At 36.9% G+C, this 21,560-nt stretch overlaps 4 protein-coding genes across 5 annotated transcripts; 2 read left to right on the plus strand and 2 right to left on the minus strand.

The window, feature by feature from the left end:
* Positions 1 to 361: 361 nt before the first annotated feature.
* sil1 (SIL1 nucleotide exchange factor) lies at positions 362 to 2,898 on the minus strand. Its single transcript, XM_065273048.2, has 9 exons — positions 2,543 to 2,898; positions 2,339 to 2,471; positions 2,088 to 2,196; positions 1,861 to 1,966; positions 1,597 to 1,785; positions 1,351 to 1,472; positions 1,175 to 1,271; positions 915 to 1,079; positions 362 to 790 (listed from the first exon to the last, which is right to left on the minus strand). Exons 1-9 carry the CDS (start codon positions 2,645 to 2,647, stop codon positions 428 to 430), a joined length of 1,389 nt encoding a protein of 462 aa, XP_065129120.1. The 5' UTR covers positions 2,648 to 2,898; the 3' UTR covers positions 362 to 427.
* A 610-nt stretch (positions 2,899 to 3,508) lies between these two features.
* Positions 3,509 to 10,612, minus strand: spdl1 (spindle apparatus coiled-coil protein 1). Its single transcript, XM_065270390.2, has 12 exons — positions 10,483 to 10,612; positions 9,920 to 10,084; positions 9,646 to 9,822; positions 8,938 to 9,132; positions 8,683 to 8,832; positions 8,391 to 8,489; positions 7,060 to 7,170; positions 6,834 to 6,974; positions 6,650 to 6,753; positions 6,379 to 6,566; positions 5,832 to 6,120; positions 3,509 to 3,916 (listed from the first exon to the last, which is right to left on the minus strand). Exons 2-12 carry the CDS (start codon positions 10,082 to 10,084, stop codon positions 3,760 to 3,762), a joined length of 1,776 nt encoding a protein of 591 aa, XP_065126462.2. The 5' UTR covers positions 10,483 to 10,612; the 3' UTR covers positions 3,509 to 3,759.
* Positions 10,613 to 16,273: 5,661 nt separating this feature from the next.
* hnrnpa0b (heterogeneous nuclear ribonucleoprotein A0b) lies at positions 16,274 to 18,816 on the plus strand. 2 transcript variants are annotated; one of them, XM_065273059.2, is made up of 2 exons: positions 16,274 to 18,284; positions 18,572 to 18,816. In XM_065273059.2, exon 1 carries the CDS (start codon positions 16,338 to 16,340, stop codon positions 17,265 to 17,267), a length of 930 nt encoding a protein of 309 aa, XP_065129131.1. In that variant the 5' UTR covers positions 16,274 to 16,337; the 3' UTR covers positions 17,268 to 18,284; positions 18,572 to 18,816. The 2 variants fall into 2 exon arrangements, with proteins under 2 accessions (XP_065129131.1, XP_065129132.1); XM_065273060.2 differs by having other exon boundaries at positions 16,274 to 17,399.
* Positions 18,817 to 19,587: 771 nt separating this feature from the next.
* On the plus strand, positions 19,588 to 21,043 carry hnrnpa0l (heterogeneous nuclear ribonucleoprotein A0, like). The gene has a single exon (XM_065273061.2). The coding sequence runs from the start codon at positions 19,644 to 19,646 to the stop codon at positions 20,535 to 20,537; it is 894 nt and encodes a 297-aa protein (XP_065129133.2). The 5' UTR covers positions 19,588 to 19,643; the 3' UTR covers positions 20,538 to 21,043.
* Positions 21,044 to 21,560: the final 517 nt, after the last annotated feature.

Consider the following 21,560-nt stretch of genomic DNA (forward strand, 5'->3'; position numbering starts at 1 on the left):
TGTGACTCTCTTTTGAGACCTATATTCTGTTTACCATATTTAAAAACAAAAAACAAATTCTGGGCCATTTTAGAAAAACTTGTAAAACTAGCATTTGAAAGCTTAAAACCGCAACAATATTTTTTCTTAATATGCCATATAAAACAGTCATATAACAATAGTTATATAAAAATAGCACTCTAGCAGTGCTTAGCTGTTCACTGTTAAAAAATTCATTTTGACTGCTACTTAATTCTAATTCAACCTAATTGGCTCCCTTTGATTTGACATTTTAAAGACACCTCCATGATGTCTGCATACGTACTTTTAGGCTTTTTTAAGTGTTTCTTGAACTTGAAACTTCTTAAATTGATCAACCAGATTCATCATTCAAAAGTCTTTTTATTATTTCTTGATGTTCCAAGACGAAAGCAGTCCCATTTTACACCTATTGCAGTTTAACCATCATAGAGTCCACAAGAGCCAGGATCTCTCCAAAGTATCCATCCTCTTCCCCTACATCGTGCTCTGTGAGAACCAGTTCTCTGTACTGTATTTGTAGTTCATTAAGAGAATAGATCAGTGTGGGGTTTTGTTTAAACTGGGTCTGACATTGAGCCATCATGGCAAGCAACGTGCGAAGAGCTTTCTCTCTCCAGTCGTGCTCAGGAGATGCTAAAAGTTCAGGGACAAGGTTACACCACCCCTGCTCTACCAACACAGGCAAAAGGGAGACTTTGGCGTATTGTCGCAAACGCTCCTGGTGAGAGGAATCTGGAATGAGGTCCATGCCCACCTGGGATATCAACTCCTACAAGGAAAATAACAAGTGACTCTTAATTTTAAAATAATACACCAAGTAATAAATATATAAAAATATGCCCTAAAGAGTAAAGGAAGGTGCATTTTGTGGAAACCTGTAAACAAAAACTGACCTTCTCAATGATCATATCATAGAGGATTGTGATGATTCTCACACGCAGGGCATCTGCTCCCGTTGTTTGAAATAATTCACTTAGCACCTGCGCACCACCAAGCTTTAAAAAGTGACTTTGAGCAAATGGGAAGTGACGCAGCAGTGAGGCCACAGCAAACAACACCTGTGTTAGATCAAATCAGTAGTGTATTCATCTACATTTGGGGTTATAAATAATGATATTGTATTACTAGCATAACATCCATAGATAGTTTATACCTTTTTCTTAACCATCATGGGTCGCTGAGTGGCAAGCAACGTCAGCAGCTTTTGTAATGCACCGCCTTCCACTGCCTCAACTTGCACTGAGGGGTTACTTAAGAACGAAAATACAGTAAGTAAAACCTTATGGCAGGGTAAATTGGTTAGACTTTGACTGTAATAATGCCAGTTACCTTGAAACAGCAGATCCAAGCACAAAAGCAGCGCTCTCCTGAAGACGAATGTCTGTATTGTTTAACGCATTTACTACCAGCTGCATTCCTCCCATGGACACCAAATTTTGGGCATTATCTACCTATTGGAAAATAAAGTGAAAACATTCAGTGATTGAACATTTTTAAGAAATGCATTTTTGTCTAGTAATTGTAAACACAAAAATGCATTTCTCAAAAATGTTCAAATGTTAATTGATGCATTACCTGATGCACAAGGTACTCCAGGTCATGAAGAGCAGTTACTTTTTCTTCAGTTGTGCTGTTAGTATCATTGAATTGGTTTAAAAGTCTCCTCATAACTTGAACATCTGTCTCCACCAGCATGTCAAGTGCCGCCATGTCTTTTTTCAACTCCTCCATCGAACGAAATTGGGCTCTCACCGCATCTTCTTCCTGGAAGCAAACATTTTTATTTAAGATCCCAATAACATTTAGTCATTTAGTTGGGGATCTTTTAAATGAGCATACTTGTTTGGTGTCTGCAGAATCATCCAATCCTTCTTTAAACTTTTTCAGGGCCTCTTTCAACTCTTGAGAAGTGAATGAAGGGTTCTGCACGTTAATCGTTCCTGGCCTGCCCCATAAAGGATAAACAGAGAATTACTTAATAATAAGCGTGTGTATAATGTGTCCATTTATTTATTCAGTCAGTCATGCATTTGTTTTACGATTCTATATATCTTCTACTACTGTACCCATTTCCATCTCTCAAATATTTGAGACGTTCCTCCTCTCCTAACTTGACCTCTCTTTGCCCGGTCTGAAGATTTAGTCTGACATGAGAGCCTGCTGGAACTGCTTGACCTAAAGTATTTATTATGTACAAATTAATTATTAAAAGGATGGGGGTGATTTGGTAATCATGAAAAGCTTATTCTATCATTTACCTAGAAACATGTATCTAAAGATAAACAGTCAGCCATGTGACCCATGGGAATGTACCCACCTGGTTTGAGAGTTTGCCACTTGTCTGTGGGTCTAAACACCTCCAAGTCTTCATCATCATCATCGTGTAACTGTGACTCTTCATCTCTGTTTAGATCATCAGGGCTATCTTTGATGGTTAGAGCTGTTGGTGACTGCAGGTTCAAAAAGCTGTTGTTATTAAAGCAATGCGTTCAAACATCCCAAATACTGTAACAAATCTTACCTTTACATCGTAGGCACGTACGAGATGAAGACTGAAAATCCAGATGGTGATTATTACCCCAAGAGTGCAAATCCTCTTATTTTGCATTGTACGTAATATCAGCATTTTGTCAAACAAAAAAAATTAACGTTACTACAGCTACTTCCATAGACAGTGTTGTTCAATCACGTCCATTCTACAAAAGACACTATCCGAATATAAAATAATATCTAGATAGTGAACATGTTATTTTTTTCCTTATCTAGAATCTTAACATTTATTTTTATAACAACCTGCCGAGCTTAACCCCTGTAAAATGCAACCATCCATAAGAAACTAATGACAGAAACCACTTAAACTTCCGTACTTCATCTGAAAGTGATACGTGAACCAATCAAATAAAAGCACACTAATATTTTTAAACAACGTCATTCCATTCGGACTCGACGATTGGGTAGAAGAAGAAACACCCTTTCATGACGCAAGCAAACGCAAGCTGAGCCTCGCGCTCCATCATTACGAAAATTAATAATATTTCTTTAAAATATTAAACTGTTATATGCTTTTTGTATAAATGTTTATGTCACAGTTTATACAAATGTTATATTTATACAATGTGTATAATGTTTATACTGTGACCTTTGTATTTTGTACTCGTTGTTGTTTCTCAATAAAAATAAATAAATAATAATAATCAATACATATTTAATAAATTTTGTAATAATTCAATGACATTGTGTTATATCGTACGTGTGAGATATAACTAAAATTATTAAACAAAGAAAAAGTAAAAGATAAAAAAGATGTAATTGGATTCTATTAATAGATAAACTATTGAAAAAATGGATCACAGCGACACCAAAAATTGTGACACCTACTTCTTACACCAATCTCCAAGATGCTCCACATGCTACTGCTGAAGGAGAACCCATGGCAGAAGATTTGCTAATATCAAGTAACTGTAATTGTTATTCAACACCTTGGTTTGCATAGTGCTGCAAATGTATAACAGGAAACTGTTAAATTGATGCAAGTTTAAAATATGTTTGCATTAATTATCAGACTGCATCAACTGTTTTATTAAATGTCATACTTAGTTTATTACTTTACAGAGGTAATATTTGCTGTGCTATAAATCATGTACATAAACAAGAGACTAAATTATGAATTATTACAAACATCACCTGGTACAAAAAAAATCCCAAAATACTTAAAATATATTATTTCCAATAGCAGCGTTACTGTTGAGCACATTCGCTTGCCATAGTTTTTTCTGAACTGATGTGGATGGGCTGTTGGTACTTTTTCTTCTTCTTCTCAGCTCTCCAGTTCTCCTCTCCTTCACTGCTAAGTGTCTGATCTCCAGCCTTATTATTACCGTCACTTATAGGAGACCTGCGGGCAAATCAATCAGTTTGTGATGGTTCAAAATACAGTTCTTAAACGCTAAAATGTCACTAACATATAAAGTTAAACTGTCACAGAAGTGATTCTTAGCACAATCCATTGAATTTGATTAGACCATTAGCATTGCACCTATAGATAACCAAAGAGTTTCGAACTCTTTTTTAAAACTTGACTCTTCTGTAGTTACATCGTGTACGAAGACCAACGGAAAATTAAAAGTTGCGATTTTCTAGGCAGATATGATTAGGAACTATAATCTCAAACTGGCCTTATAATCAATGACTTTGTTGATGTAACATGGCTACAGCAGGCGTAGCGATATTACTCACTGCCCAAATATTATTAACTTTCAATGGCAGGGGACTATTTTCAAGTTTTAACTAGGACAAATATCGAAAGTCTTTGGTTATTTTTTAGCGCGATCAGGGCCTGAAGTTAACTTTTTTGACCACCAGCCAAAGTGACTTTTTACCAGCCAGTTTTTTTTTTTTGTGCCTGAATAGTGAATGATAACACTGTTTTTAATATATGAATTAAATATAATTATTTTTTTAGAGCTACAAAAGTGAATTTCTCTTTGTCTTAGGTTCGTTGATTAACATTAATGACACAGACTTAAGTATGTTAATTGAGGTTACGGTCTCTTTAAGACCAGCACAGACACAGTTTTTGACTCTCTAGTCTCTATACATACACTTACCGTAAGTTAAGACATAACGAAATGGTTTATTAGAATAAGAATAATGTTGAGATCATTTTGTTTATTATATGTGCCCTGTCATGAGCAGAAAGATTTTATGTACGCTTGCTTTGAGGAAGGCGTCTCTCCGATGTTCCCTATTGAGTGCCCTTAAACCCGCGCGCGCACACAGAGACGGAGGGGGCACAAACTGCGCACATAAACGCCCCACATACGTTTGTTTTTCATTACTCTATTCGCAAAATGTATGTTAATATACTACAGTATAAGACACAGTAGCGCAACTCTCTTTAAAGTTTACACATCAAGAGTTCTGATCCGTCACAGCAGCACTACACATCTGTGCAACTGTGATTGTACAGTAGCATATGTCAGCATTGCGTTCACATCCCATCTCACCAACAGTTTAATACTTAACTTACTCGCACATCCAAACGTAGTCAGAGAAGTGCTTCATATTCTTTCCAATCGCATGAACTTTGCGAAACAGCAGTCGCATCCTCTCAATGAATCACTCAATTTGCATCAGTGATATGCGCAGCTTGATAAGAAATGAGCGGTTGCGGGTTACCCAAACAAATATTTTAATGATATTCGGGCCGCGGTCAGTCGGTCGGGTTTAAAAACTATTTTGAACAATTGCGGGCAGGTTAGTTGAAAACGTCGGTCGGAAGTGGGTTGTTTATACATTGACCCGCGCATCACTGATTCGCATTGGCTACCCGCCAATGTGGCTGGTAGATTGACAGTGTTACCCGCCAATTGCAAAATCCACCCGCATTTGGCGCGTGGTCGGGTGTTAATTTCAGGCCTTGAGCGCGATGCTAATGGTCTAATCAGATTCAATGGATTGCTATGCTAAAAGTGCTAGAGCCAGAACCGGAGATCAGCTGAATGGGTTCCAACATGGTAAGAATCAAATGTTTAACTCTAGGGGAGCTGGAAAATGAGCATATTTTCAAAAAAAGTGGAATGTCCCTTTAACATAAATCTACATTGCTCATTCATTATTTTAACATGAAATTTAAGGTCAAAAGAAGTTCCTCTGAGCTACAGGATTTTTGAGAGGCAGTGGCCAATCAGGAAATGACGTTTGAGAAGCGAGCGTCCTCAAAGCCCAAAAGGAGGAAGAAGACAAAGACTGTAAAGTTGACAGAGCGCAGCAGAAAGAATAAGGTTTGGCATGCAGAGCTTGGCACTGACCTGGGTGGATCAGGAATGCAGATTGGGGGATCCTCACAGATTCTGACAGATTTGCTCTCGCGAGGCAGGACTGGGTTGGGCTCTGAGGTGTGTGCGGGCTGTAACGGGACCACAACCGGCTTCTCAATGGGAGGACTGCATTTGTCCTCTTGTGCATTTTCACTTGAGCTCTTGCTTGGCTCTGTATCCATGGTTACAGTTTCCTCTTTGCTAGGTGTTGATTTTACCTCTGGAACATCTACTGGAAACTTCTCACGCCGACGTTTCTGGACTTGTCCTTTATTCAACACTGAGTATACAACGTGACATTTTAAATAACAGGTTACCCAATTCCATTGCATTTTCTTATAGCTAACAATAAAATGTTAACAATAATGGTGACTGAGGTGACACATTTTGTGTTTCATTACAAACATGTGTAAGTGATGAAAAAGTAGTTTGGATAAACAATGGTAAACCAGTAAGGGGGAAAAACATGAAAAAAGTTGTGTGAAATACAAAGCGTTTTATAATATAACTCGGACATTAATAAAAAAAAATTCATTACCATGGGGTGTGTATTTCATTTGAAGTTCTTCAAGCTTGACTTGAAGCTTCATATTGTCACTGTGTCTTTGCTTCAGTGCTTGTTCTGCACCATAGAGTTTCCTCTCCAACTCCAACACTCTCTGACTTTCAGAGAGAGCCTTCATTCTTGCCATGGACAACTCATCCTTCAGTTTGTCTGCATCTTTCCTTTGCACATACATATAAAAATGTTGCACATTACTCAAGGGCTACTTGCCTCCAGTACAAGTGTGTGCTGAGAAAACACTTACTTTGAATTTGTAAGTTGCATTTTTAATAGGTCTGTGTAGTAAGTCACATCCACAAGTTCAGTTTCTTTAGACTGGACAGATGGATGTTGGTCTTTCACTATCATCTGTTGGTAATGGAGATTGCAGTAATATGTTACTGCTTAATGTTTGATATATAAGATGCAATGTAAAAACAAACACTCACCTTTTCTTTCTCCAGTTCTCGTACTTTCATCATTAAGGTCTCTATCTCATTATTCTTTTCGGATAACATGAACTGCAATCGTTCAAGTTGGGCTGGGTCTGCCCGATTGCCCTGGAGCTGCATAAGGGTGGCTATCTGCATCTGTAATAGTATGAAAACACACATGAATTATCTTAAAAATGCAAAAAGAAAAGTATTTTTTTTACTATTTTCTAACATGTATTACCTTCATTCGATGCATATGTTGTTTGGTGAGGGTGTGCTGTTTTTGTAGAGACTCATACTGTCTTTTCATACTGTTCAGCTGCCTCTCCATTTCAGCTCTCTTGTCCTCCACCTGTTAATATATCATATCTCATATTTTTAATATCCAGCTCAATAACCAATGTCTTGTGTTTTTTTTTCAACAGAGTTAAAATAATTTGGAAAATAACTGGCTTTGAAATAATTGGTGTACCTAAGGTACCCCATATTAGATGTATTTATAGCTTATAGTAGTGCTCAGGGCCTGAAATTAACACCCGACCACGCGCCAAATGCGGGTGGATTTTGCAATTGGCGGGTAACACTGTCAATCTACCAGCCACATTGGCGGGTAGCCAATGCAAATCAGTGATGCGTGGGTCAATGTATAAACACTCCCGACCGACATTTACCGAATAGAGTAATGAAAAACAACGTATGTGGGGCGTTTATGTGCGCAGTTTGTGCCCCCTCAGTCTCTGTGAGCGCGCGCGGGTTTAAGGGCACTCAATAGGGAACATATGAGAGACCCGTTCCTAAAAGCAAGCGTACATAAAATCTTTCTGCTCTTGACAGGGCACATATAATAAACAAAATTATCTCAACAGTATTCTTATTCTAATAAAACATTTCGTTAAGTCTTAACTTAAGTGTATGTAAAGAGACTAGAGAGTCAAAAACTGTGTCTGTGGTGGTCTTAAAGAGACGGTAACCTCAATTAACATACTTAAGTCTGTGTCATTAATGTTAATCAAACAACCTAAGACAAAGAGAAATTCACTTTTGTAGCTCTAAAAAAATAATTATATTTAATTCATATATTAAAAACAGTGTTATCATTCACTATTCAGGCAAAAAAAAAACTGGCTGGTAAAAAGTCACTGTGGCAGGTGGTCAAAAAAGTTAACTTCAGGCCCTGGTAGTGCTTATTAAAGGATGCAGTCTTTTTCTGTAAAATGATGTTGGATTGATATAATAACGGTCAAATTCTTATTTAATACTTTTTTGTTTCTAGGAAAAATGTCTTCTTATAAACATTTAGGTGCAGTTTCCCGATCAGGGTTTATCCTAGTCCTAGACTAAAATGCATGTTTGAGTTGCCTTAATTAGAAAATGTCTTACACTGATATATTTTAACATATATTTGTGCCATTATTTTGTCTCAAGATGCACAATATAGCTAATATAGCTAAGGCCTAATCCAGCATTAAACTAAACAATGTCTGGGAAACTGCCCCTTTAAGAATAATAAACATTTAAATGCTTAATAAATAATCAAAACCATTCCCAAAACTGAAATGCTCTACTCTATACCTCAGAAAATAAGGAATTGCCTTTGCTGTTTGGGTCTTGGGCTTGCTGTAACACCTGCTCCAGCTGAATCTGAAGATCCTGGTTTGCTTCACGAGCTTTCTACATTGGGTAGAACAAAAATCAATAAGTCTTCTAGTATAACATCAAATATCACAAAACTTAAATAAGCAGGCGTCCCCAAAATTCAGGATTTTTACCATGTAATAGGTTTCTATAACATTTTCTGCATATTTCCCTTAGAAGGACAAATATATGTTTTATGCTTTTTCTTTAAAAAGATATATTGACATGCCTCTAATGCATTGTAGCAGGACACCGCCTCCTTCTCTCTCTCTTCTTTTTCTTCTGTGATTCTCTCCAGTTGCCTCTGAAGGGTGGTGTTGGCCAAACACAGCTGCTCTTCTTTGTATCGTGCCTCTTGAAGCTCCTCTTCCAAAGTTGCCTGCAAACCAAGGTCCCAACAAAATACTTACAACCACTCAGGTCTGGCACTGCGAATTTCTACTAAACATTGATTTATTATAACAGTACAAAATATGAACTTTACCATAGCTGATTCCATTTCCATCTTTTGCACTTGTAGCTCAAGAATCTCAGAGGACATGGTTTCATGTGCACACTCCGTAAGAACACGCAGCTCCTCTGTTTTGTTGTGCAGTGCTTCAGATTGCTGGTCTAGCTTGTGTCTCATCTGTTTCTCCGCAAGCTGAGCCCCTTCTAAATCCGTCTTCATTTTCTCCACCTAGAAAAGCATTTTATAAGGAATGTGGACAAAGTCACCTAAAATAAGACAGACCTTCGAACATGGATCTCCAACCCTGCTCCTGGAAAGCTACTGTCCTCCAGAGTTCAGCTCCAGCTCCAATTAAGTAAGGAATAATTGACGACGGGCCATTGAATTATAAGAAAATAATGCACACCCAAGGTGCAATGCGTTACACCGTGGGTGTGCATTATTTTCAAATAATTCAAAGGACTGAAGTCAATTATTCCTCTTATAGCACAAACATTGCTCTGGTGCCTATTTTTAAGACATTTGACAAGTTAGGTGTGCGGTTATCAGAAATTAAAGCATACCCACAGAACATTTCTCAGCCAATCAGAATACAGCATTCAACAGACCCGTGGTATAAACATGGTTAAACCAGCTAATAAAGGGCTGGAGATTCTTGCCTTAGAAGATATGGATGATGAACAAATATTGGGGCTACTCATGACAACAAAAACATCATTACTGGGTGAGACAAAAACATACCTTGTTTTTCAAATCACTAAGTTCGAGAGCATGGTCCCTCTCCATCAGAGTTTGCTGCTGCTCAAGCTGATGTTTTTGGTGATTTTTCACAATGTCAAATTCTGATCGCAGACTCTCCAACATGCGGGCTTTCAACTCAACTTCCCTTTGTAAAGTATATTTCTCTTGCTCAATGGTCTGCAATCAGAAAATAGTATCAAAATGACATTGTCACAGTTATTGATCACTTAGAGATCAAGAGGGATGGAGAAACAAAAGGTGTGTCTGTCAATACCTCAATGATATCAGACATCTCAATTCGCTGCTCCTCGAGTTTGTTGTGCAGATCCATTTTGTCATCCAACAGTTGAAGTCCATACTGACCAGCCCGCTGTAAAGCCTCTTCTCCCTCGTGCACTTTCCGTCGCAAAGCTTTAATCTCCTCCTCTAGATTTGACATCTGACGTGTTTATTGTTTGTAAAAAAAAAGTGTGTGGTTAGCAGTGTGTAAGAACTATATATATATATACGTTTTTATTTGGAAACAGTGTAGGTATGATTGTTTATGTAAGTTAGCATGGCGCTAAAATAATACGTACAATAAGTTAACGTACCCAGACAAGACATATAATAAAGCGTAATTTAAATATAAAAGCGTCTTCTAAAGAGATAAAAAAGCAAAGTTACGATGACTTTTGTTATTGGTTAGGTTAACTCCTTTATTTCACTAAGTTACGTTCTGCCAATCTTTAAAACCTCAACTTAAAACAGTCAGTATTATTTAACGTTAACATAAGCTTCTGTTGTCACATTTAAATATAACAGCTACAAAACAAACTAATATCTAAACATGTTTACCTTGCATGTAGTTAATAACAAAATCAGTCGTCAAATCTCCCAACTGCTTTTCTAGGCTAGTTTGAATTCTGCACTTATAGTCAACCACATATCGCGAGAAAACGCGAGATTCTAACATAACAACGCTCTCTACTGACCCTCAGTGGTAAGATCAAACACTCTAACAAAAGGATTCCCAAATTTTCATTCCATTCCAACTATCAGATTAGATCAAATTTTCAAAGAGATTCATTATAAAATATTAAATGATGTATATCCATCCAGTGAATTTGTACAAAAAAGATTTAGAATTGTAACCAATAGATGATAATGAAACCACTGAACATTTATTTTACTACTGTGTCAATGTTGACAAACTATAGCTGGATGTCTATGACTGGCTTCACCAGATGAGTACTTGATTAATAATTTAGCCATACTGGTAAAAAAAAACAACTCAAATCAATTTTCAGGCATTTCATAATGATTTTTTTTTCTTTACCAAAGCCCTTCCTATTATGCAAAACAAGAATGCCACTAAACTTTTCTCCATAATTAAAGAAAATTACCTAGATCAAAAGCTCTAGCTGTCAAATTTTATTTGTTTGTAATTTGTTATGGTTTTATTTTGTTTTCCTTCTACATAAAGTATGCGCCTGTGTCCTACAATGTAATGTTATGGTGTATTGTACTTTGAACTTTGGTGCCTTGTTGTTTGTACTGTATATGTACATTTTGAAATTAATAAAGAAAATAAATAAATGGGTTGTTCAAAGCGTTAGTTTCTGGTGTTTAAAACGTTTTAGTTAGATTGGAATATGATCCAAGCAGAAAGGAGGATTTCCAAAAAAAGGCCTAGTAAAACTTATAAGCCTAAAATATATTTCTATCATGCAATGTTTACACAAATGTCAAAACTGTCAAAAGTAGTTTTTAACTGCATCTCTTAAAGCTGGTAGCCTATTTCTACAAATAGTTATTGGGGCGGTTTCCCAGACAGGTCTTATCTTAGTTCCAGACTAAAATCCATGTTTGAGCTAGCTTAATTTAAAAAACACATCTTGTACTGACATATCTTAACATATTCAGTGCCATCGTTTTGTCTCAATATGCACACCAGTATTGGTGTGTTTGTTTATGAAAACTACCTAAATGTTTAATATAGGCTAACTAAGGCCTAGTCTTGAATTTATCTAAACCCTGTCCAGGAAACTGCTACTACATGATTTAAATCCATGTTCCCATGTATTTGTGTATATTTGTTTGTATTTTTTATTTGTGGGTCAGAAAAACAGGCAGAATGTTGAATTGAAATGTACAAAAGGAAGGGAATTTTTTATAGTCTCTAAAATAAGGGGGTGGTTTCCCAGACAGGGTTTTCCTAGTCCCAGACTAAAATGTGTGTTTGAGCTGCCTTATTTTTAAAACACCTTGTACTGACGTATATGGAACCATTGTTTTGATAAGTATTGTTTTTTTATAAGGATTGTTTGTAAAAACTACTTAACTAAGGCCTATGGGGACAGTTGTTCGAATGTAATCCATTTGGATATCAGATAAACATTTTAAAATGGGTTGTTCAAAACAAAAAAAAATGGATTCTGAATTTGGACTGGATCCCATAATAGTATAAGATTGGGATTTGTTTGATCCCAAAAAGTTGAATTATTCTGATCTGATTCCAACTAGGAACAAAAATGTAATAAATCTTCTAAAAAAAATACTAAAACTTATAAACCTACAGTCTACAATACAACATTTCATGAAGTATTTATAAATGTATCATTATTTAGGTTGAAATTTTGCACTTGATTAATTTAATTATAACAGTATAGGGGCAGTTTCCCGGACAGGGATTAGACTAAACTAAAATAAATGTAAGAGCTGTCCAAGCTGAAAACAACTTGCACTGACATATCTTAAAATACATAAATGCCTTTGTTTTGCATCAGCATGCACAGAAGTTATGTTTTTTAAGGCATGTTTGTTAAAACTATCCTAATTAAACTAAGGCCTAGTCCTGGTTTAAGATCATCCCTGTCCGGGAAACAACCCCATGATATGGGGTATAACATTAGGCATAGGTGTCATTTACACTGGCGACGCTGGGGACATGTCCCCACCACTTTTTGAAATGGCTGATTTTGCCCCCACCACTTTTTGAAAGCATTTGGTTAAAATGTTCTGAAAAAATCAAACAATACCTGTGCGACTTACACTGCAAACATGTCTTTCTTACTTAGTATTTGTGTCTTGTTTTCAGTAGAAATATCTAAAAAATTCTTAAATCAAGAGGATTTTCTTGATGAGCAAAATGATCTTAGAAAATAAGTCTAGTTTTTAGACAAAAAAATGTACAATTTAAGTGAATTTAAGATTAAAACAAGCAAAAATATCTGCCAATGGGGTGAGAAAAAAAATCAAAAAATAATATTTCTTTTTTTTCAAACACTTAATTTAAGCAAAATTTTCTCACACCATCGGAGGATATGCTTGCTTGTTTTAAGCACAAACTCACTTAAATTGTATATTTTTTGTCTAAAAACTAGACTTATTTTCTTACATCGTTTTGTATTGAAATAAAAATTCTTAAATCAAGATGTATTTTCTTGAAGAGCAAAAATCTAGAGACCAAAAATATCAAATTTAAGTGATTTTGTGCATAAAACAAGCAAAAAAAATCTGCCAATGGGGTAAGCAATTTTTTATAGAATTTCTCTTGAATTTAGTGTTTAAGAAAAATGTTCAAGATTTTTTGCTTACCCCATTGGCAGATTTTTTTGCTTGTTTTATGCACAAAATCACTTACATTTGGTATTTTCGGTCTAAAAACTAGACTTATCAAGAAAAAGCATCTTAATTTAAGAATTTTTAGATATTTTACTGAAAACAAGACTAAAATACAAAGAACATTTTTTCTTGAAAATCATTTTTTGCAGTGTACAACTGGTTTTGTGGTCCAGGGTCACATATGTTGTGTTGTATGCTTATGGTGTGTTTTCTTTTACATATGAATTTCATTGTAATCATTGACTTAATGTGTTGCTGTTTTCTACAGTATGGTGCTTTGGCACTGTTCAGTTGAGCTGGTGTTGCAGGGACTGTTACATGTGCAGTCGACATTGTTGAGGGTTTTATGCTGAGTTTTTGTGTGCTGTTGACCGGCCTACACTATGCCCATTTTTTATTCACCATTATTCAATATTTTTCCAGTCCTGCTGTAATGTTTTTCATCTAAACTTTTGTCCCCACCACTTTTCAACACCAACTGAAGCCCCTGACATTAGGCTACCATTAAAACCTTCCATTCAATTAAAAAATCCATATACATCCCTCATACAGCACTCAAACTAAAAATATTTAACATTTAATTTTAACAAAAGTGCACTGTACAGTATTGATTACAATCACAATTAACAGAGACCAAAGAAAGTACTTTTAACTACCGGCATCTCTATAAATGTTAACTTACAGACATTTAGCATCTTTATGACTTAAAATGCATGTTCCGTTGTGTTTGTGTATAATCTATATCTGTTTGTTTTGTGGGCCAGAAGAACAGACTGAATGTTGATTTAAAATAAAAGTAAGGAAACGTTGCAGTTTTTTATTTTCTCTTCAAGTAAAAACACTTGGTGACCCCATACTAACCAAACTACCTGCTGTTTATATACATAGCTAGATAGTCAATATTGAAGTGTGATAACATTTAGAACACTAGTAATCCAGATTTGCTAATCTGAAATATATATGGATCAGGATAATTCAATACAATTTTGCTTTGAAAAAACAGAACAAAAGTGAAATGGTTTACCTGATCCTGGATAGCAAATCATTTTGATCCAGATTCAACTTTTTGAAAAACTGGCCCCTGGATTAATTTAAACCCTGTCTGGGAAACCGTCCCATATTGACGCCACTTTGACCAAACTACCTGTTGTATTTTACATAGCCTAGCTAAAAGTTAAAAACTGTGATATGTTGCGAACCCGTTTTAAACAGTCCAGATTTGCTAATGTTAAAATGTTTGTATTGTTAAGGGTGATCCAATCCAATTAAGCTTTGAAAAACCTAGTAAACCTAATGGATAGCAAAACATGGGATTTCCATCTCTGAATCCTTATGAACGTGTTGAACAACAGACAGGTATAATCTTTCTAAAACCCACCAAAATATTTTTAAACTGAAATTTGGGGAAACCGATGCACAATCATTCTATTTGTCATTATGAATGAAATATACCTGTCTAACTATTAATACCTAAATAATAAGGCAATATACAGTATGTGGTTGAAGTAAATGTGTACTTTATTTGTTCTATTGAACGATACCATATTTTCAAATGTATTCTATATTAACACGACTACTCTTAGTCAAAATAAGTGTTATTTTGCAGTAAACAAAAAAGTCTAAACCTTGCCATCTATGCAGCCTTGACCATCTAGGGTCATTCACATCACCACATGCACATAACAGCTTGAAACCTTGCATAAGTTTTGTCTCACACGTTGATGATGGATCTGTTTTGCATAGAAATAGACAAGGACACTCACATACGGAGACATCATCTCTACCCATCTGCATTAAGTGCCATCAAATATCTGTGAAGTACCGGCTCCAGACACTTTTTCTGTCATGCAGATTTCAGCTATCAGTTTCTATCACCCATCTTTCACAGCTGAGTGATAGCTCACCCTATCCTCTCAATTGAAACCTATTATCAAAGAAGGAAACTCTTAAGAGTTGGAAATTAAATCATTTTTTCTGTTGTGTATATAGTGGAGGATATACAAATGTCACACAAAAGGTGTGTAGCCTATGTGTTTATAAAAATTTGAGAGTGTGTACTAAAATAGTTTGCCAAAATGTTAAATATATTTGAAAGGCATTAAAGATAGGGCATGTATCCCTTGAGTCTAAAAGGAAAGAATAGTTGATACTGATACATTTTATTACATTGTGACCTATAGCACAAAGGCCTGGTTTTACAGACAATGCTTAGCAAAAGACATTTAAGCATTTATTGTATAAACGTTACAGGTGTGTTATTTTAAGACAAATTTTTTGGACAAATCGAGTTATTTTTAGTTGAGACACATCAAACATGTTTTAGTCTAGGACTAGCAATAAGCCTTGTCTGTGACATCACAGAAAAAAGATTAAATAGATTAAAATTGGGGTTGTTTTATGAATGTTTTCAGACCACTTAATATGACGTTGAAATAAAATTTGTATGCATGTAAGTGTTGTATCACAACTTTGTTTAATTTCATATTTATCTCCTATAAATGAAAGTGACTTATTAATGTAATATAAAATGTACACTGAAAAAAGAAAAAAATCACAGAAAAAAGATTAAATAGATTAAAATTGGAGTTGTCTTATAAATGTTTTCTGACCACTTAATCTGACCTTGAAATAAAATTTGTATGCATGGAAGTGTTGTATCATAACTTTGTTTAATTTCATTTTTATCTCCTATGAATGAAAGTGACTAATTAATGTAACATAAAATGAACTCTGTGTAAACTGATATGAAGGACAAAGACGGTTGCTGTTACTGCCAACATATATATTATAATGCTAATATAGAAATCAAATCAACAACATTTGGGCATAAATTGTGGTAATCAAATGTTTTTTCTTTAAAACAACTATAAAATATCAAATTAAACTGGAAAAGAAGTACAAAATAGATCAAACTGACTTTAATCAAAAGCATTGTATGGCGATTTAGGGCGGAGTTTCCAAAGCCCGCTTTTTCCTTTGTATGGGCGTGGTTTACTACTGAAAAGAACACTGCGTCATGACGAAAGCCGTTTAAAAAAGGCCTTTGCTCTGTATTGTGCACGCGTACAAGCGCTCTAGCTAAAGACATGTCGGACATGAATCAGCTTTGCAAGCTCTTTGTTGGCGGTTTGAACGTCCAAACTACTAATGACGGACTTCGTGCTCATTTTGAACAGTATGGGGCATTAACGGATTGCGTGGTGGTCCAAAACGACCAACTTCAGCGGTCTCGTTGCTTCGGTTTTGTAACGTACTCCACTCCCGAGGAGGCTGATGCAGCAATGGCCGCTAGGCCACATGTGGTTGACGGAAAAGGCGTCGAGTTGAAGAGAGCCGTGGCTCGAGAAGATGCGGGGAAACCCGAAGCTCTCGCCAAAGTGAAGAAGATATTTGTTGGCGGTTTAAAAGAGGACATCGAAGGGGACCACCTCACCGATTACTTCTCACAATTTGGCGCGATAGAGAAAACCGAAGTGATCACCGACAAAGACACCGGCAAGAAGCGTGGATTTGGCTTTATCCACTTTGAAGATAACGACTCGGCCGACAAAGCGGTCGTGCTCAAGTTTCATATGATCAACGGGCATAAGGTGGAAGTGAAAAAGGCGCTAACGAAACAAGAGATGCAAGCAGCCGGTGGTGCCCGGGGCGGCAGGGGGAGAGGAGGAGGAAGAGGCATGAGAGGAAATCAAAATGGCTTCGGTGGTGGAAGAGGAGGCTACGGAGGTGGTTATGGCGGAGGCTACGGAAGCAGTGATGGCGGCTATGGAAGCGGAGGCTACGGTGGTGGTTACGGCGGCGGTTATGGAGCAAGCTACGGAGGAAGCTACAATGATCAGATGGGAGGCTACGGTGGTGGAGAAGGTTATAGTGACTTTGGCAGCGGATACGGTCAGCAGTCGTCCGGTTACGGGCCCATGAAGAGTGGAAGCACGTATGGTGCTAGAGGCGGGGGAGCCCCGTACTCCCGTGGCGGCGGGGCCGGTTACGGCAGGGGCGGCTACGGAGCCTACTAATGGCCACGTGGGATGGGAAAAGACTCCGAAACTTGCCCCCTACATTCTCTCGAAATGATCACATTCACCCGGCCATGCAAGCGATGGCGGACACTGTGAAAAGCATACCTTAAAGACTTCAATTCTTAACAGGTAGGAAGAAGATGTCTTCCCAGAAACCTGACTTGCCCGACCAGCTTTAGTTGTAGGACGTGTTCTGTATCATTTATGTTCAACGTTGAGGGCGTACAGCAAGGTGGCCCCCTATTGTTTTCTTATTCTTTTTAATGCAAACAGTTCGCGCAAGTCTTCATAATTTGTCCGCTGCCCATCAGGTTTTAAAAAAAAAATTTTTTTTCAACAATGGCCATTTACTGTCAGTATGCATTCCCAGTAGTCTATCTGCATGCGATTTTGTGTCTCTGTAAAACCCACCCCATCTGTTTCCAAAATAGTCTATCCAGTTGGGATAGATTAGGTTTCGTTTCAGTCGTGTGACTTTTATTTTGTAGACTAACATAAATACACTATATGACACTTGCTGAGTTCAGTTTAACGCTGTATTGAGTATCTTTACATCCAGAATCTCTTCTGTATTGTATATTATGTCTTCGGATCAAACCTGTTAAACATTGTTATGCATCTGTATGTTACTTTTTTAAAATAAAACTTTCACAGCTAATTTATCCTTTTCTCAAAGGCGTTTGGCTGGAGGACTTAATGATAACTCTGTGTGGCAACCTTTTAGTAAGAACGCACTATATTACACACCTTAATATATAATAATGGTAAAGTGGTATAATAGTAAATTTATAAGAGAGTGTCCCGCAGCCGAAAATAAGTGGTCTAGTGCCATAGTAATGTTTTAAATTAAAGGGTTTATATTTACTCTTGATTCCTACATTTAGGTTTGTTTTCAGTTATTCCAGTACTTCAAAATAGCTGTAGCAGATTGTTTGTACAGGGAACCTGTTCAGTACCTGGGTTCGATTGTGATAGGACTGAAATATCTCATTAGGATATCATCCTTCGATCTAGGTATGTAATCAACCTGTCTTTACTACGTGTTGGTCAAGTATTGCATTATTTTATTAAATAGATTTATATTAAGCTATTTATATTGCTCTCTGCCCATAAGTGAAGTGGATCTACTGTATTACATAAACTGGAGCGTTGGATTTTGGGTCTGCGTATAACAACGTGGGTTATTAGGGCATTTGAGGTGTTTTGCCCATTATAGATTTTTCAACTTCTTTTCTATTACGTTGTAATATGTATGTTAACATAAACTAACGTTTTCATATCTCTTCCTGTCTTCCTCTCAGGTGGCCTTGGATGCTGGACTCTACCCACATCTGCTGTGGCCATGGAGTTTGGTTATCTACAAGACCCATCAACTAGCTTTTGTGTGTGAAATCCTGTTTTGGTATGGAGGACTGGGACAGCTGTGGAGTTCTGCTAAAACTAGTCAAGCATAAAAAAATCCTAAATCCAGAAAGTTTTAACTTGCAGTGCATGTGCTGTTTTAAGTGATTTATATTTTTCTAATAAATAATACAATGTGCTTTTATTCGTGTCTTTGTTTCATTCAATAAAGTGACAGTGGTTTATTCATATCAGGGGATAGTCTCGGAGGTCAGAAGGGGGAAAAAGTCTGTTTTGGAAGAGTTTTTTTCTGATTTAGAGAACTTTAATAATTTTATTTCAGTGTGCATAACCTAAAAGTTACATTTAAGTATTTGAAAAACGGATAGTGTTATTTAAATACCTTATAATGTGCGATTTTAAGCAAACATGGTGTTTGGGTATGCTTTTTATTATTGTGAAGGCTTTAAAACAAGTAAATACGTTATGTATTTAACGATTTGAGAAACAACGAAAAGCATCATTATATTGTTTATTTATTGCTAATCTTCAGAATGTCAAGCTTTTGCAATATAACGGACAAGAATAGCAACCATCAGTTTAAACATTTATAGATATCATTATGTAGGTCTAAGATAGACGTGGCTATAAAATGTAAATGTCCTTATTTTAGAGGGAAACCAGATGCTAAGCTAGGAGATCACGTTTTTAAAAGATCACAAAGTTTATAAGGATCATCATGTATTTGTAGGTGAACCTGAAACCAAAGTTTGTGTAATTAATTTTGCAGGGGAGTTTTTGACAAAAGCTGAGTTACAGCTCATTCACAAATTAGTTTTGACCTATGTAACTTATATTTTAAACCACAATGCCAAACGTTAATTGAGGGGATGAGGCAGATTTGAGCGCATCAGTTGTAACCAATCAGAATCAACATCGTATACGCTGACGTACACAAAAAGAAACGCCCCTCGTCATTTCAAAGCATTGATTTCTCTTTCGCTGCGTGTGTGCCGTGTGTATTGTAAGAAAATGGCTAAGCAGCTTTGTAAACTATTTGTTGGCGGCCTGAATGTTCAAACAACCGACGACGGGTTGCGGAATCATTTTGAACAATATGGGGTCTTAACCGACTGCGTAGTTGTAATGAACCAGCAGCTGCAGCGATCTCGTTGTTTCGGCTTCGTAACGTACTCGAGCGTTGAGGAAGCGGACGCCGCCATTGCCGCCAGGCCACATGTCGTGGATGGCAACACCGTGGATCTGAAAAGAGCAGTGGCCCGGGAAGACGCCGTCAGGCCAGAGGCTTTAGCCAAGGTCAAGAAAATATTTGTTGGGGGTCTGAAAGACGACATCGAAGAGGAACACCTCAGCGATTATTTCTCCCAGTTTGGTGCCGTGGAGAAGGCGCAAGTCCTCACCGACAAAGACACCGGAAAGAAACGAGGTTTCGGCTTTGTGTTTTTTGACGACAACGACTCTGCCGACAAGGCCGTCCTGATGAAATATCACGATATCAATGGACACAAAGTAGAGGTGAAAAAGGCGCTCACTAAAGAGGAGATGCAAGCGGCCGGTGGTCGTCCGGGTAGGGGTGGAAGGGGCGGCCGGGGAATGGGCCGTCCTCAAAGCGGTTACGGCGGCGGAAGAGGCGGTTACTATGGCGACTACAGCTATCAGAATAGTGGATACGGTAACAACGGCAACTACGAAAGCCAAGGTGGCTATGGAGGAGGTTATACCGATCAGATGAGCAGTGGGTACGGCAACGGCTACACTAACTTTGGCGAGGATTACGGACAGCAGGCTTCTGGTTACGGTGCTGTGAAAAGTGGCTATTATGCCGCCAAGAGCAGTGGGCCATACACACGTGGAGGAGGTGGTGGTGGAGGTGGATATGGAAGAGGAGGTTATGATGGATATTAAAGCAGCAATGTGACTCTTAAAGTCTATTAAGTTGAATGGTGTGGGTTTTGTAAATGCAAAACTATTGGACAAGCAACTGGACTTTCAAATGAACTGTTTGGGTGTTGGGTTTATATTTGAATAACCGGGGGGCATTTTACAACTTCCTTATGTCGTTGTTTGGTGCCAGTATACCAGCAAAGACCACATTGGTTTTGCTTTTACTTATTTTGTTTGTATTTCATATGGGCCTGTTTACCCTGATCGGGCCAGTACAACACCATCTTTATGGTGTCCTCTGGTTTATTGCCTGTCCATCGTTTTGATAAGAACTCAGGGGTAATTAAATTTTAAGCAGCTCATTATTTTTTTTTCATAACCCATCAACTGTTGAATGTCTTTATTTTAAATGTAATTTAATGTTTTAATGCTTTAAAATCAGTTTTAGTGTTTATTCAGACGTTTATTCACTTTGATCCAGTGGCCATATTATAAACCTTTTATCCATTAAAATGACTTTTTGGTAAGCCCTCGGTTTTCTGTGCAATTTATTTGATCTACAACACTATTGATTCAAACAACTGTATAGCATGTTAAAAGTTGATCTACATTATGCAAAAAATATGCTCATACTAACTAAAGATGAATTCTCATGAACTAAAACATTTAAAAACAGCTTTCTATGATAATGAGGCGCACGCACACATTTTCAAAACTGCATAGTTAAAAATACAATTTAAATTAGACATTTCTTCATTGTTTAAACGTTTTTAGTGCCATCTGAATTTTAGTGGTCCAACTGCCTAATATAAATGGGTCCTATATTTTGCTTTAGGGAGGAAAATGTGGTAGTCTCAAGGGGTAAAAATCTTGATAGTAATTAATCAGGCCACTATATTGTATTATTCCTTGGAAAATATATTACAAACGGTTTGTGTTGTGTACTTTATTAAAAAGGTTTTTCCTAAATTTATCAGTCTCTGGAATGTTTGTTTGTAGGATAACAGGATCAAAAACTAGGACATAAGCATTCCTCTGAGCAAA

Source organism: Paramisgurnus dabryanus, chromosome 16, assembly GCF_030506205.2.
Source record: "Paramisgurnus dabryanus chromosome 16, PD_genome_1.1, whole genome shotgun sequence".
NCBI lineage: Eukaryota > Metazoa > Chordata > Actinopteri > Cypriniformes > Cobitidae > Paramisgurnus > Paramisgurnus dabryanus.

Excerpts from the sequence above, each read along its gene's own strand:
- spdl1 (XM_065270390.2), bottom strand. The coding sequence starts at position 10,084 with ATGTCAAATCTAGAGGAGGAGATTAAAGCTTTGCGACGGAAAGTGCAC. Across the intron at positions 9,133-9,645 it reads TTAGTGATTTGAAAAACAAG|GTGGAGAAAATGAAGACGGA; the intron begins GTATGTTTTTGT and ends ATGCTTTTCTAG. Across the intron at positions 7,171-8,390 it reads GCAATTCCTTATTTTCTGAG|GTGGAGGACAAGAGAGCTGA; the intron begins GTATAGAGTAGA and ends ATATATTAACAG.
- hnrnpa0b (XM_065273059.2), top strand. The coding sequence starts at position 16,338 with ATGTCGGACATGAATCAGCTTTGCAAGCTCTTTGTTGGCGGTTTGAAC.
- hnrnpa0l (XM_065273061.2), top strand. The coding sequence starts at position 19,644 with ATGGCTAAGCAGCTTTGTAAACTATTTGTTGGCGGCCTGAATGTTCAA.
- sil1 (XM_065273048.2), bottom strand. The coding sequence starts at position 2,647 with ATGCTGATATTACGTACAATGCAAAATAAGAGGATTTGCACTCTTGGG. Across the intron at positions 1,786-1,860 it reads ATTCTGCAGACACCAAACAA|GAAGAAGATGCGGTGAGAGC; the intron begins GTATGCTCATTT and ends GTTTGCTTCCAG. Across the intron at positions 791-914 it reads ATGATATGATCATTGAGAAG|GAGTTGATATCCCAGGTGGG; the intron begins GTCAGTTTTTGT and ends TTTTCCTTGTAG.